At 35.7% G+C, this 14741-nt stretch overlaps 1 protein-coding gene across 4 annotated transcripts in view; it reads left to right on the top strand.

The window, feature by feature from the left end:
• The window catches only part of POT1 (protection of telomeres 1), a 99389-nt gene that overhangs the window by 66396 nt on the left and 18252 nt on the right, over positions 1–14741 (top strand). For all 4 annotated transcript variants that reach the window (XM_069087135.1, XM_069087132.1, XM_069087133.1 and 1 more), the window contains exons 11-14: positions 5288–5457; positions 9280–9365; positions 12473–12529; positions 14169–14325. In XM_069087135.1, coding sequence (XP_068943236.1) covers positions 5288–5457; positions 9280–9365; positions 12473–12529; positions 14169–14325 — 470 coding nt within the window. The remainder of the gene's footprint in view (positions 1–5287; positions 5458–9279; positions 9366–12472; positions 12530–14168; positions 14326–14741) is intronic.

Raw genomic sequence — 14741 nt, 5'->3', positions numbered from 1 at the left:
TAAATATATGTAATGTGTAAAGTGAGGTCCAACTAGACAAATGTGCCATTGTGTGGATCTATAAAGTCTTTGTATTCTCTGGCATTTTTCCATATATTTCATTTTGATATTACTAAAAATACTTAACTTAAAATTGCCAGAATTCTTATTTTCATTTAGAATGCTTATTTAAAGTACTGTGGAGGAAGACACTATTTAAATTTTATGCAGATCTTTTAGTAAATAAATGATTAGAAGTACTGTTTATTTCTTTAGTGCTTTTTGAAAATTAAACCTTATGATTTCTTTCTAGTTCATTTTTCTTAAATATTTTAATTCATATCCAGTTTCTTTTTCTTTCTGATAGTGTTTCACCATTAAAAATTTAAACTATTTGGAATCTTGTCAGCATACTGATTTGCTGTTTGACCTACTCTGTTATGATATTACATATGCTTTGTTTCATCAGGCCTCTTACTAAAAATTGAGCTAAAATACAATACTGCCACCAGAAGGAATGTATGATAATGACAGCTTGTTATTCTTACTCTGATTTCTATTTTGATGTCAGTATAAGAAAATCTTAGTGTGCATGCTTTCTCATTGATTCTTATTTATTCAGTTTACTGAATATTTAAAACTGAATATAAATGGAAATGAAAGGCAGTGGCCTAGAGTTGGGAAAATGTGGATTCAGTCCCTACTTCTGCCATATATCAGCTGTATAAGCATAGACAAGTTACTTACCCTTCTCTCAGAGTTTCACACAGCCCTTTAAACCTTTGAATTACATTCTGCAGAAGTAGAGTGAGTCTCTACAAATCAAGGTTCCTACCTAGCCTGATGAAATCACAAATCCACAACAAAAGAAGAAAAGGACAAATTAGTGAATGAACAAATGAGGAAAAATGCTACTCGAAATAGAGATCTTTTGAAAAAAAATATTTGTTGGTATCTTTGGGATAGTAGAGCTTAGTGGATAGATTGCTGGCCTTAAAGCCAGGAGGACCATGCCTCAGACATATACTGAATGCATGACCCTGGGCAGATCTCTTAACTTCTCAGCTTTCTAGGCAACTTTCTGTGACTCTTAAGTTGCAGAAAATGTGCTCATTAGCATTAATAGAGGGAATTTTAAAATTTGTTATTTTTGAGGAGGCAATGGAATATGGTAGGAAAAAAACATTGAATTTGGAGTTAGAGGGTCTTTTTTTTTTAATCTTGGCTCTGTCACCTGTGTGACCTTGAGCAAATCTCTTAACTTCTCCTGGCCTTTATTTCTTCATCTATAAAATAAGCATTTGGGGGCAGCTGGGTGGTGCAGTGAATAGCGCACGGGCCCTGGAGTCAGGAGGACCCGAGTTCAAATTGGGCCTCAGACATCTGACACACTTATTTTCCATGTGACTTTGGGCAAGTCACTTAACCCCAATTGTCCTCCAAAAAGCCAAAAATAAAAAAAATAAAATAAAATAAGCATTTGGGGAAAAAACTACAAATGGTAGTCATCTTAGTCTATATAATATTCAAAGCTGTTAGTGAATAAACTTTCTAAAAGATATTAGAAAATGAGAAGCTAAGGACAGAACCTTACAAAACGTTCATCAAGAAAATGAGGATAGGGGCAGCTAGGTGGCTCAGTGAATAGAGCACCAGCCCTGGAGTCAGGAGGACCTGAGTTCAAATGCGACCTCAGACACTTAACACTTACTAGCCATGTGACCTTGGGCAAGTCACTTAACCCCAATTGCCCCTCCAAAAAAAGCAAAAACAAAAACAAAAAGAAAATGAGGATTAAATGAATGAAGCATTTGTTATGTTCTTGTTATATACAAACTGCTAAGCACTAGGAAACAAATGGAAGAGTAAAACTGTCCCTTCTCTTGAGGAACTCACATTCTAATGGGGAAGACAATACACATGGAATGCTTTAATAGTGAGTTGGATAAAGAGGTTCTATCGTCCTTAATATGTAGCAGCAAAACAGGTTGTAAAAACAACTACTTAGGTTAACTTAGAAAAAACAGTTACTGACCTCGTGTTGCTTTCTTCCACCACCTCTTTGGAGAAAGGTAACATGCTTCATCATCGGTCATCTGCAGATAGTATTAATTGTTGATTGTTGCATTGATCAGAGTTCTTAAATCTTAATTTTAAAAGTTGTGTGTCTTTACTGTATTTATTATTAATTCTTTTCTTGGTTCTGCCCCTTTACTCTGCAGTAGTTTATGCTATCCAGAGTTCTCAGCAATTGTGTCTTTGATCATTTCTTATTGCACAATAACTTATCATGGTTTGATCATCCATTGTCTAGTTAATGAACACCTCTTTAAATTTTAGTTACTTTTCTTTTTCCCTTTAAGTCCTCCTTCAAGATCAAGAAATTTTTGTTTGTGCCCTTATCATCCTCTTTTGTCTCCACCTGCTTCCCTGTTAAATTTGATATCTTTCTACACCAAAATATGTATGTGTGTGTGTGTGTGTGCATGTATGTATATATTCAATCCTCTTTAGTCTGTTTCAGTTAAGAGTGAGGTTCTTCTGATGTTCAATCCTAACACTTCCTTGTTTTTTGTATATTTAGTTTATTTTTTTCTATTAGAAAGCATTTATTTTCTCTTCCTCTCAACACCTCCTCTTTCCTATAATTGAACAACCACAACAACAAAAGTAAAACCATTGTTATTGATATGGATAGTCAAGCGAAAAATTTCTTGTATCCATCAGCTCTTGGTCCTCTAGAATCATGATTTATCTTTTTATTCAGAATTTTTAGGACTTTAAATGTTGTTTTCTATGTAATGTTTTTACTTTATAAATAGTTCTTGTTCCGTTGGCTTTGTATCAGTTCATACAGATCTCAGTTTTCTCTGAAATCAACCATTTCATCATTTCATATGGTATAAAAATATTATATTTGTATGTCACAATTTATTTAGCCATTCCCACATTCTTTACTCCCTTAGTTTCCAGTATTTTGCTAAACACACAAACACACACAAACAATTTTAAATATCTTTGTACATACTGATCTTTTTTTCCTTTTCTTTGATCTTTTTAGAGTATAGGTCATGTAGTAGTTTTGATGGGTCAAAGATTAATGATTTCTTGGTCAAAGTTCCAAAAAATTTTCCAGAATGGCTAGACTAATCACAGCTCAACCACTAGTACATAATGTGTCTATTTTCCCATAACCCTTCCAAATAGAAAATTATCATTTTAGTTTTTTGTTGGTATGATAGGTATGAGGTAAACCTCAGAGTTGCTTTAATTTGCATTTTTCTAATCGAATATTTTTGTATGCTTATTGATAACTTGGATTTCTTCCTTTGAAAACTTTGCATATTCATAAAACTGTTCATATCCATCGAACACTTATTTTTTTGGAAATGGCTCTTTTTCTTCTAAATTTAAATCAATTCCTTATGTGTCTTCTGTATATGATCTTTGTTTGCTTATAACTGTATTAGAAGGTACATATTCCTGACTGTGGTTCCTTGGCAATTAAACTGCTTCCTTCTGGATTCTTGCAGTACTTTCTCCTTTGAAATGGGAGCTCTGTATTTTGATAATGACATTCTTGGAACACTCTTTTGAACTCTCAGGAATTGATTGGTGGATTCTTTTATTCTCATTTTGCTCTTTCATTCTAATAGAATTGGGCAGTTATCATTTATAATTTACTGAAATAGAGTATGTAGACTTTTTTTTTTAAAACATGGTTTTCAAGAAGTTCAATGATTCTTTAGTTGTCTTTCCTTGACCCATTTTCCAGGTAACTTTTTGTATCACGTATCTTTATATTTCAGTCTTTTGATTTTATTCTAACAATTCTTATTGTCTTTTAAAGGCATTCATTTCTGGTCTTTTGTGGTTGTCAGAGACTATGTTCCTTGGAAAATGTTTACCACTTTATCTTCTAAACTTTTTATTCTTCGATTTTTTTTCCTCCAGAGATTTTTATGTCATTTTTATTACTTTCTAGGTATTTAGGTGATCTTGTGGAAGTTTTGTTTTTTAAATTTCTTCTTGAAGTTGTTAGAGTTACTCCTTCTTTCTTTTGGAGCGTCTCTAGAACCACAATAATTTTTGATACCTGTCTGTGTTTTTTTTTATTTATTCCTATCTCTAGCTTTAGTTCCTGAATTGAGAGTTTGTTCCACAGCCAAGCTGTACCTCTTACTGCGTTTTTGGGTGGAGTGGTTGACTCTGCTTGGTCTTGACCTGGTTCCTCTGGTTTCTTGTGCTGACCTCCACTTCCCAAAATTATGCTGTCCTGTATCATTGAGGCTTAGAGTGCTGAATCTTCAGGGCTCTCTGTGGCATATCAGGACATTTGCAAAGGACCTCAGACCATTTGGATACCTGTTCTGTCTTCAGTATTTGTGCTGTCATACCTGCATTGGACCCTGCAGCTTACCGTTGACTTCCAGGTTCCCTACCCTGGGGCTTTCTAATCTTCCTAGGGCATTCAGGAGTATAGTGTGTGTGCATGTGTTGAGTTGAGGAGGTGGGGAGGGGGTAATAAGGGGAAGGAATAGCTGCTTTTAGACAGAGCCTTAAAGACTTTTCTTACTGCATGTGACTTTCTGGCCAACTTTTCATGAAGTTTTGGGGTGAAATAAGTCGCGTGATGTGATTTCTCATTGGACTGCTTGATCATTATTCAGTGTGGTGCAAACCTCACTTAGGGTGTTGCTGGAGTAAGTTGGAAGCTGGATGGTCAACATCCATTCAGGCAGAAATTTTGGCTAAAAGTCTAATCGTGCAAAAAGGATAACTGGTTACAATGAGCTGAATAACCTTATTAGTTACATGAATGTCAACTAGTATATTTGTAAGTAATGTTAGTTTCATCTGTGACCTTTCAAGATCCTTAAGTATCTAACATTCAGAGATAAAAGCAGATTACCAATTACTTGTCCATTCCATTCATTGACCAAGGGGAAGTAGGCCTAGGATATTCAGTATTGAGGAGGTGTTTTTTAAATTCATTTTGGTAATAGGCTCCTCCCACACGGCCAACTACTAATTTTGAAAAGATCTATTATGCCTAGAAAGTACTGAATCTTGAATTATATTCTTCATTTTTTCCCCCACTAATGTATTGCACACAAAAAAGCTTTCAAAGGTATCATTTGAGTTTAGCTTCAGATTTAGCAAGATTTCTTAATGACAGGGCCAAAGAAATGATAATTGAAATAAAATGCCTCAATTTAGGAAATAGAAAGTAATAGGAAAATGAGATGATTGAAAATTCTTAAAAGAAGGCAATAGTTTTATACTTAAAATGTAACTTTAATTTTAGGTTGGAACCTTTCTCAGGATTTATAGTTTACACGTAAAATTTCAGCCAGCAGCTGCTAAGGAGCTGTCAGATATTACACATCTAGAATTTCATCTTCATGGAGGTACCAGCTATGGTCGAGGAATCAAGGTCTTGCCGGAAAATAACAGTGACGTTGAAGAACTGAAAAGGTAAGAGTATTAAATATGTGTGTAGACACATAGGAATATAAAAGAAATAATAAAGTTATGACTATCTGTCTACTTTTTATCAGGGCTGGGGTGTCAAACCAGATGAGAGTAGAGCCTGTGACTTTTAGAATAACTGTAATTTCCATTTTTTTTAATCAAACACTTTATTAACTTCTAGTTTACATCATTCATTTTTGCAAGATTTTGAGTTACAGATTTTCTCCCCATTTTTTCCCTACCCACCACCCCAAAATAGCAATTCCACTGGTTATCCCCTCCTCCATTCTACTCTCACCCAAATCTTCTCCCATACCCCCTCTGACTTTACAGTAGGGCATGGTGGATCTCTATGCCCCAGTGCCTGTATATCTTATTTCCCAGTTACATGTAAAATAATATTAATAAGAGTGTGTGTATATATATATATATATATATATATATATTCTTTTAAATGTTTGATTTTAAAACTTTGAACTCCAGATTCATTCCCTTCCTCCCTTATCACCTACCCTTACTGGGAAGATAAGCAATTCAGAATAAGTTGTATATGTGTACCTATGCAAAACATTTCCATAGTGGATATATTGTAAAATACTGACTATATTTCCCTCCCTCCTATCCCACCTGCCATTTTTTCTATTCTCTACTTTGATCCTGTCCCTTTTCAAAAGTGGGTGCTTCCAATTTCTTTCCCCTCCAGTCTGCCCTCCTTCCATCATCCCCCCCTCATCTCCTTCCCCCCTACTCTCCTGTAGGGTGAGATAACCTGTTTAGTGTGTATGTCATTCCCTCCCTAAGCCAAATTCAATGAGAATAAGTTTGACCCATTCTCTTTTGCCTTCCTGTTCTTCCCCTCCATTGTAACCATTTTCCCTTGCCTCTTCTATATGAGGTAGTTTACCCCATTCTTCCTCTCCCCATCTCCTCTCATTATATTCCTCTCTCACCTCTTAATTTCACCTTTTAAGTATCATCCCTTCCTATTAAATTGGTCCTGTGTCCTCTGTCTATGTATACCTGTACACATATATGCAAACATTCACATATGTATTCATATGCCCATATACCCTCCTATATAGACATATATGTATACACACACACATATATATATGTGTATATATATATGTTTTTTTTTTCTATTCCCTTCAACTATTCTCATGCTGAGAAAAGTTTCATCAGTTACAATTATCATTTTTCCATGTAGGGATGTAAATAGTTCAACTTTGATAAGTTCCTTATGATTTCTTTTCCCTATTTACTTTCTCATGCTTCTTGCATCTGAATGTGAAATTTTCTATTCAACTCTGTTTTTTTTTCATCAAGAATGCTTGAAAGTTCTCTATTCCACTGAATGACCACATTTGCCCCTGAAACATGATACTCAGATGGTGATTCTTGGTTTTAATCCTAGCTCCTTTGACCTCTGGAATATCATATTCCAAGCCCTTTGATCTCTTAATGTAGAAGCTGCCAGATCCTGTGTTATCCTGATTGTGTTTCCACAATATTCAAATTGTTTCTTCCTGGCTGCTTTAACATTTTCTCCTTTATCTGGGAATTCTGGAACGTGGCTATAATATTCCTAGGAGTTTTCTTTTTGGGATCTTTTTCAGGAGGTGATCAGTGGATTCTTTCAACCTCTGTTTTGCTCTCTGGTTCTAAAATATCAGGGCAGTTTTCCTTGAGAATTTCTTGGAGGATAATTTCTGGGTTCTTCTTTTTGATCATGGCTTTCAGGTAATCCAATAATTTTTAAATTATCTCTACTGTATCTATTTTCCAGGTCAGTGGTTTTCCTAATGAGATGCTTCACATTGCCTTCAATTTTTTTCGTTTGTTTGGATCTGTTTAATAGTATCTTGAATTCTCATAAAGTTACTAACTTCCATTTGCTCCAGTCTAATTCTGAAGGAATGATTCTCTTCAGTGGGCTTTTGAGATTCTTTCTCCATCTGGCAAAATCAGCTTTTTAAGGAATTCTTCTCCTCATTGGCTTTTTGGGCCTCTTTTGCCATTTGAGTTAGTCTATTTTTTAAGGTGTTATTTTCTTCAGTCAGGTTGTTGACTCTCTTTTCATGATTTTCTTGCATCATTCTCATTTCTCTTCCCAATTTTTCCTCCACTTCTCTTACTTGGTTTTCAAAATCCTTCTTAAGATCCTCTATGGCCTGTAACCAGTTCACATTTTTCTTGGAAGCTTTTGGTACAGGAGTTCTGATTTCATTGTCTTCCTCCTGTTCCATGCTTTGATCCTTTTTGTCCCCAAAATAGGAATCTAAAGTCGGATTGCTGAATTTGCTTTGCTTGCTCATGTTGCCACTCAGTTACTTGACTTTTGAGATTTTCGCCACATTAGAACTCTGCTTCCAGAGAAGAGAGCTTTATCCCGATTGTTGGGATTTTCTCAGCTGCCAAAGTAATAGTTGGGTGCCCTCTCTGAAGCCTCTACACGCTCTGGCAAGGTGGTCGCTCACCCCAGGACCTACAACTTAGACAGCAATCCAGATCCAAGCAGGTTAAAGCAAGAGCGATTACCCCTCAGACTGGTTGCTTGGTCTCCCTACAATCTGCAGGCCAGGAGCTAAAGCTGCCGCGTGTTGGCTGCTGCACGGCAGAGGTGCCTCAGCCTCTTCTTGCCTTGGGAGCAAAGGCCGACGACACTCCCTAATTCCCAGGTCCCAAAAGCCACACTCCACTGACCTCTCACTTTTCTTCAGCATCTATGTGTTGATAATTCTGGAAACCGCCAGAGCTACTGGTGATCTGAAGTGACTTGCCCAAGGTCACATGGCTAGTAAGTGTTAAATGTCTGAGGCTGGATTAGAGCTCAGGTCCTCCTGACTCCAGGGCCAGTGCCATATTCACTGTGCCACCTAGCTGCTCCTAAAGCTTACCTTCTATTAGGGGACAATACTAATAAAAGAATAGGCCAAGAAAGAATGTTTTTGTTTAGGAAGTTACAGTGGAACAATATAACAGTTGATTCAAACAATCTTTTAAGAGGCTAGGAGTAGTATCGATTATATCTCTCAGAGCAAGAAGTGGAAAGCAGATCCCTGGCTGCCAATAGAGCAGTAGATAGAAGCTGTGAAGAAGCATCATCCCAGCGACCTGATAAGTGGTAGCATATTATTTTACTTTTTGGGGTTAAAATAGACCTAGAACTGGAAGGCGCCCAAGACCATGTATAGTCTAAACTCTTCATTTTATAGAAGATCATTTTCTAAATAAGAAAACAGACAGAGAGAGGTTAAGTGACTGGCTCATGACAATAATACCAGATGGAGTCATCAGGTGTGGATTTTGAATCCAGGATCCCTAACTACAGTCCCAATATTTTTTGTGCTATACTATGAGGAATTGCTTTTTACTTTATGCTCAAAGTACCATCCACGGCAGGGCAGCTAACTGGTACAGTGGAGTGATGGGCCCGGAGTCAGGAAGACTCATATTTCTGCGTTCAAATGTGGCTTCAGACACTTACTGTGTCACCCTGGGCAAGTCACTTAACCCCGTTTACCCCAGTTTCCTCTGCTGTAAAGTGAGCTGGAGGAAATGGCAGACCACTTCAGCATCTTGCCAAGAAAACCCCAAATGGGGTGACAATGAGTTGGACACAATTGAAATGACTCAACAACACCAGCAACCATCTACTACTAAACTGCTAGATCATCATTTGATCTCCTGTTATTCCAGCAGGTATTTGTTGACCGTATCCTTCCAGAGAACCTGGGCTAATCTGAGTTGGCTATGGTAATTTTGCTTTGTGATACATAATATAGTAGCATGAATTTTGAAAATACTGTATTCTTTGTATTATAGGTTTTTAAATTCTGTGGATCTAGCTGAGCATCAGCAGTTGAAGAATATCTGTAATTTGGAATACAACATCTCAAACAGTTTTTCCTGTAAGAAGTCTTCAAAATGATTCTTTTTTGTTACATAAATGCTCCATACATATGTTGCATCTTTTTGATGTCTAGACACATGAAAATTCTTCATAGTACTAATTAAGATGACTAAGTTCATTTTTGTGGAAAGTTTTAACTAGTTAAGTTTTAGTTTATTTCTTCAGAGCATTTTCTACCCTAATTATTTGTGTAGAATTATTTTGTGTATTTTAGATAACCTTGTCAAAGGAAAAAGGAATGCAGCCTGAGTGATTTAAATAAGGGTAACAGGATGTGAGGAAAACTGTTGTCTTGAGCTTCATTTATTTGGTCTCTTTGAATATCTCTATTCGGTTGCTTAAGTGAGCCTGACTCCTGCTCCATTAAGTACCAGAGATATAAGATCACCATCCAGTGGTGAAACAATCACACTGCAGGTCCAATACAGTACAAATAGTCAATTGCTAGTGTGCAGTAATGCAGTACAGAGTACACTTTAGCTATACCACAGAAAGTACATTACAAAATACAAATATTTTGTCTTTCTAGCATAATATGCAGATCCTCTCCACTCTGGAAATACAGTCTCAAATATAAAAGTCTTTTTTTTTTTTTTAAGCAATTGGGGTTAAGTAACTTGCTCAAGGTTACATGGCCAGTTATTTCTGCGTGGGTGCTAAGAATCTGAGCCCGGATTCAATCCCCAGGTCATCCTGACACTGGGGCCTGTGCTCTTACTCACTGTGCTACCTGGCCGCCCCTAAAATTCTTCTAATGGAGAAAAATTCTCAAGCCCCTATGTTATATACAGAGATCAATAAGTTATAAAATTGTTAGGTTTGAAGTGAATATTTGAATTTGAATTACAAAACTCTGAAACTCATGGGTTTTCTTTGTATCACTTCAATAATAGAAATAATAATAATGATAGCTAGAATTTGTATAGCCCCTATTATGTGCCAGGCACTGTGCTAAGTACTTTACTAATATTATCCCATTCGATCCTCACAACACCCCTGGAAAGAAGATGTTTTTATTATTCCCATTTTGCAGATGTGGAAACAGGTTAAATGACTTGCCCAGGGTCACACAGCGAGTGTCTGAGGCTTAATTTGAACTCAGGACTTCCTAACCCTAAGGCCCAGGATTCTTTTCCACTTCACTCTTCCTAGTTTGCAGGCCATTCTGCTGCCTGCACTTTTTTGATGCTGTTTATCTCCACCTATATAGATCCAAAAGCCATTTGTAGCAGACCTTTTTAAACTAGTGCCCACTTTTTCCTGGCTTCTTGCTCTCTAGATTTGCCATGACTACGTTTATAGCCTTTTATCCTGCTCTATTCTTTAATTGAATCACAGTTAAGTTGGCATCCACATAAGAATAAGAAGGGTAGTTTACAAGTATTTTTGAGACTAGTAATGTCTTTTTTCTTGTCTACTTTTTAATATATTACTATAACAGACCCGGAAGAAAATTTAGAGTTCATTAGTCCCACCCTATCATTTTATATTGTAGATGAGTAAAACGAGGCCCAGAGAGGTTAGAAAATTTGCTCAGTTTCACACTAAGTTAGTGATAGAGCCAAGAGCAAAACCTAATAAATTCAGAAAGAGAATCTTCTTCTTAGCTAAAAGTTCACCTTTCCTGAGATGAATTCACTAATGAGATTATAATAAGCATACTCAGTCAAAAAACATTTTAAATGGGCCTACTGTGTGCTAGGTGCTGAGAATACAAATAAAAATTAAATAGATCTTGCCCTCAAGAAGCTTACAGTCTCAGGGGCGGCCAGGTAGCACAGCGAGTTAGAGCACCGGCTCCAGTGTCGGGATGACCTGGTTCAAATCCGGGTTCAGATACTCAGCACCACACCCAGAAATAACTGGCCGTGTAACCTTGAGCAAGTTACTTAACCCCGATTGCTTAAAAAAAATATATAAAAATAATAAAAAAAAGAAGCTTACAGTCTCTCATAAAATAGTATTTTGCTTAAATAAATCAATGGAAAAAGTAAAATTTGTACTGAACTCACAAATATTAGACCAAAATGAAAATTGATATTGTGAGAAAAAGGGGAAGAATTTCTAATAATCTAGCTAGAATTGTCTCCAGAAATATGCTGGTAAATCTTTAACCAGCTAGCTCCCTGGGAAAAAATGTATACACAACCAACTTTTAAGTTTAATCTGTATGAATGTTTCTCCATATCTTAAGCTAGATAGTCAATAAAACAATAAACCTAGCCCTGATTTTTAGCATTTGTTGATTTCAAAGTGTAAATGCATGCAATAAACATTAAGCAATCAGTTCTCAGAGCCAGTATGGTCTTGCTCCAGCACACACCTGAGTATCTCCCAACATTTACAATTGATGTTACAGTAGGATTATAAAAAATCAGTATAAATGCCCATAAGGAAGAATCTGTATATATTCATTATTTTTAAATATAATAGGGCTGGGCATGATAGTGCACACCTGTAATCCCAGCTATGTGGAAGACATCTGTTGAACACTGTGTAGATTGAGTGTCTGCACTAAGTTTATCATCAGTGTAGTAAGCCCCTGGGAGCAGAGAACCACCACACCAATACGAGCCCAAGTTAGAAACAGAGTAGGTCAAAGCTCTTATACAGATCAGTCGTGAAATCTGGCCCTGGAATAGTCCCTGCTCTTCTAGCACAGGCAAGATTGGGAGATGGAGTCTTTAATTTAAAAAAAAAAAAGTACACAAGAGCTATAGTGATGATTTCTTTTTCTTGACTGTACTTTTGTTCTAAAGACGAGAGTTCTTTTTGGGGACAGGGAGGAGAATCCATTGGGAAGTGACAGTTATATAAGAAAAGAATATTAATAAAACATTTTTAAAGGGGCAGAAAGAGGTTGTAAGCTGAAATACCATCAGAAATATTAGGGATTTTTTTTCTCTTCTCAAAATTGAAGTTTCTCTTTAAGAGTAATTTTGAAATTTGCAATTTCTTTTATTGTATTTGTTACTTTGATAAAAGATAGACACTACTTTATATTTTTAAATCATCCTATTAAAATTAACAAAATTTTGACTTTACTACACTTGCCTTTCCTTGCTTCAAAATTGTAATGTGGTGGTTATTTTTTCTTTCATGTAGCCCAAGACTTTGTGTCACCATGTGATCTAGAAAGATGTCAACAGCTATCTGCCACAGGTAAGACACACAGCCACTCCAAATATTTTTTTTTTGTAGTAAAGAAGGTGCCTGAATATTTCCTGAAAGCATTTACTAGCTGATCTGTTCAATTTTAAAAGTTGTGCTATATGCCTATGAAGGTAGAACATAGTCATATTTAATTCCTTCTCCCTTGCCTTGTTACTTTATTCCATTTTGTCATCAGGTAAATTGAACTTCTAAAGATATATATTTTGATACTTAACCCAGTTTTTAATACTATATTGAAAAGGTGTCTACTGTATCATTGATACTGAGGGCTGCCCTGAATTCAAAATTTAATAAGTTTACATATGCTGTATATTCACCTTAATAAAAATGTGACCATCTAATTATATAACTTGAATAACCTTAATAATGATCATGCTTTATGTTTTGGTTCTCTGTTCATTTATAGTGGTTCAAGAGGAAACATTCTCAAAATGTTTAAAGAGCTCTACTGCTGACCTTTTTATTTAAAACTAGAGTATGACAATTCCCCAAGGCCATAAGTTCCTGCAATTAATTAAGGTGATCATCTTTACTAATGGGAGTTCAAAAAATCATTTTTAAAATAATCTTCCCTTAAACTATTAGCTTTTGAATCTTTGTAGATGGACATAACCTTGTAGAGATTAGAATAAAACTGAGTGCTAAGCGAACAGCCATATAGAGAGAAAGAAGAAGGAAAGAGAAAGTACCATAGAGGCCCATAGAATTTTGTGCCACAGTCAAACTGTTGGATACTGTTTAGCTAGGGTAGGAAAAGTTGTTTCTAGATCACCAGGCAGGGACCCATCCCTGCCTAATTTCAAGAATAGTGTCTAGTATTGTTTCAAGCTTCTTTTCTGAGATAATCTAAAATGTTTTATTTTTATAGGCTATTCCCCAGTTAGCCCTCTCTTGCATTGTCCTCATCTTCCTCCCAGTTTGGTTCCAGAAGTAATAGTGTAGAATCATCATGGTAGTAGAACATGAAACATTTGTTGTGAGGAACAAATGAGATAATTTTTGTAGTAGGTTTGATGTTTGAATGGGGTCTTAGATATTATTTAGTCCAAGCTACTTATCTTAGAAATGAAGAGAATGAGTTTCAGTCTTACTGGAAGAAAATAGAAAGCCAGTTTAGGAATTTTAATGGTAGTGTAGTAAAACTTAATCAGTTTGGACTAATTAGCTGTATAGTTCTTAATTAGAGATGTTTGAGTGATAGAGGATTTTCAGAGAACTACCTTGTATTAATTTCAAGTACATACAGTAATTGGAACTGCATTGTCAAAATGTTTCCTCATATAGGTTTCTTAAAAGTATTTGCTTTAATGTGTTTATTAAAGCAAATTTGAATTGTTCATACAAGAGAAATTTTAATTGGTATATTATATCTAAAAGCATGTCCCAAAGTATATTAAAAACAGGTTATTTTGAATATAATAAGCATTCCCCTAGTACTCTTGTTACATAGAACTCCTAGAAAATCCTTTCTTTGTAGATGATGTAAGGTTAATTTCTGCCAACCCTTTGTCCAGATTGTTACAAATTCTGAATTAAAGTCATCTAAATTAATTGGACTTTATCATAAATACTTGGTTCAGAGGGATTCATGGAATGCTGTATTCATCCAGAAAACACTCCTTTATAGTACTTACAGATCACCAGTATTTGGAGACAACTCCATTGAGTGCTATTTTGAAACATGATGCCCCTCAGCAGTATCGCATCAGAGCAAAACTGAGGAGCTATGAACCCCAGAAACTCTATCAGTCCGTTAAACTTCATTGTCCTAAATGCCATTCACTGTAAGTATTTCATCTACTCAAAAAGATCATTTTCTTCAGATTATCTCTGTGTATTGTGTAGTATATCATTGAGTTTTAAGTCTTAGAGTGACTGAGCAAATATATTTAGATTTTATGTGATGGATTTTGAGACTATAATCCTAGTTTACACCTTTCTTATTAATTTCAGTAATAATATTCACTATTCTTTAATCTCTGTTGATTCAGTCTGGTAGCCCTGGTAAAAATACCTGTGAAGAATCATCATTTAACAATTAATTTCTCTTATTTTTTCAAAATTCTCAGCTGTATTTTATCATTTGCCTTTTTTTTTTGCAAGGGTAAGGGAGGTGTTGTTCCCAAGAAAGGCATTAGAGTAAAAACCTTGATTTAGTGGATAGATCATTGGACTGAGTCAGAAAGAGCTGAGTTCAAAT

This window comes from Petaurus breviceps, unplaced genomic scaffold (assembly GCF_028583685.1).
Source record: "Petaurus breviceps papuanus isolate PSGF00001 unplaced genomic scaffold, PetGlider_PUasm1.0 181, whole genome shotgun sequence".
NCBI lineage: Eukaryota > Metazoa > Chordata > Mammalia > Diprotodontia > Petauridae > Petaurus > Petaurus breviceps.
This window is presented reverse-complemented; position numbering and strand designations above follow the sequence as displayed.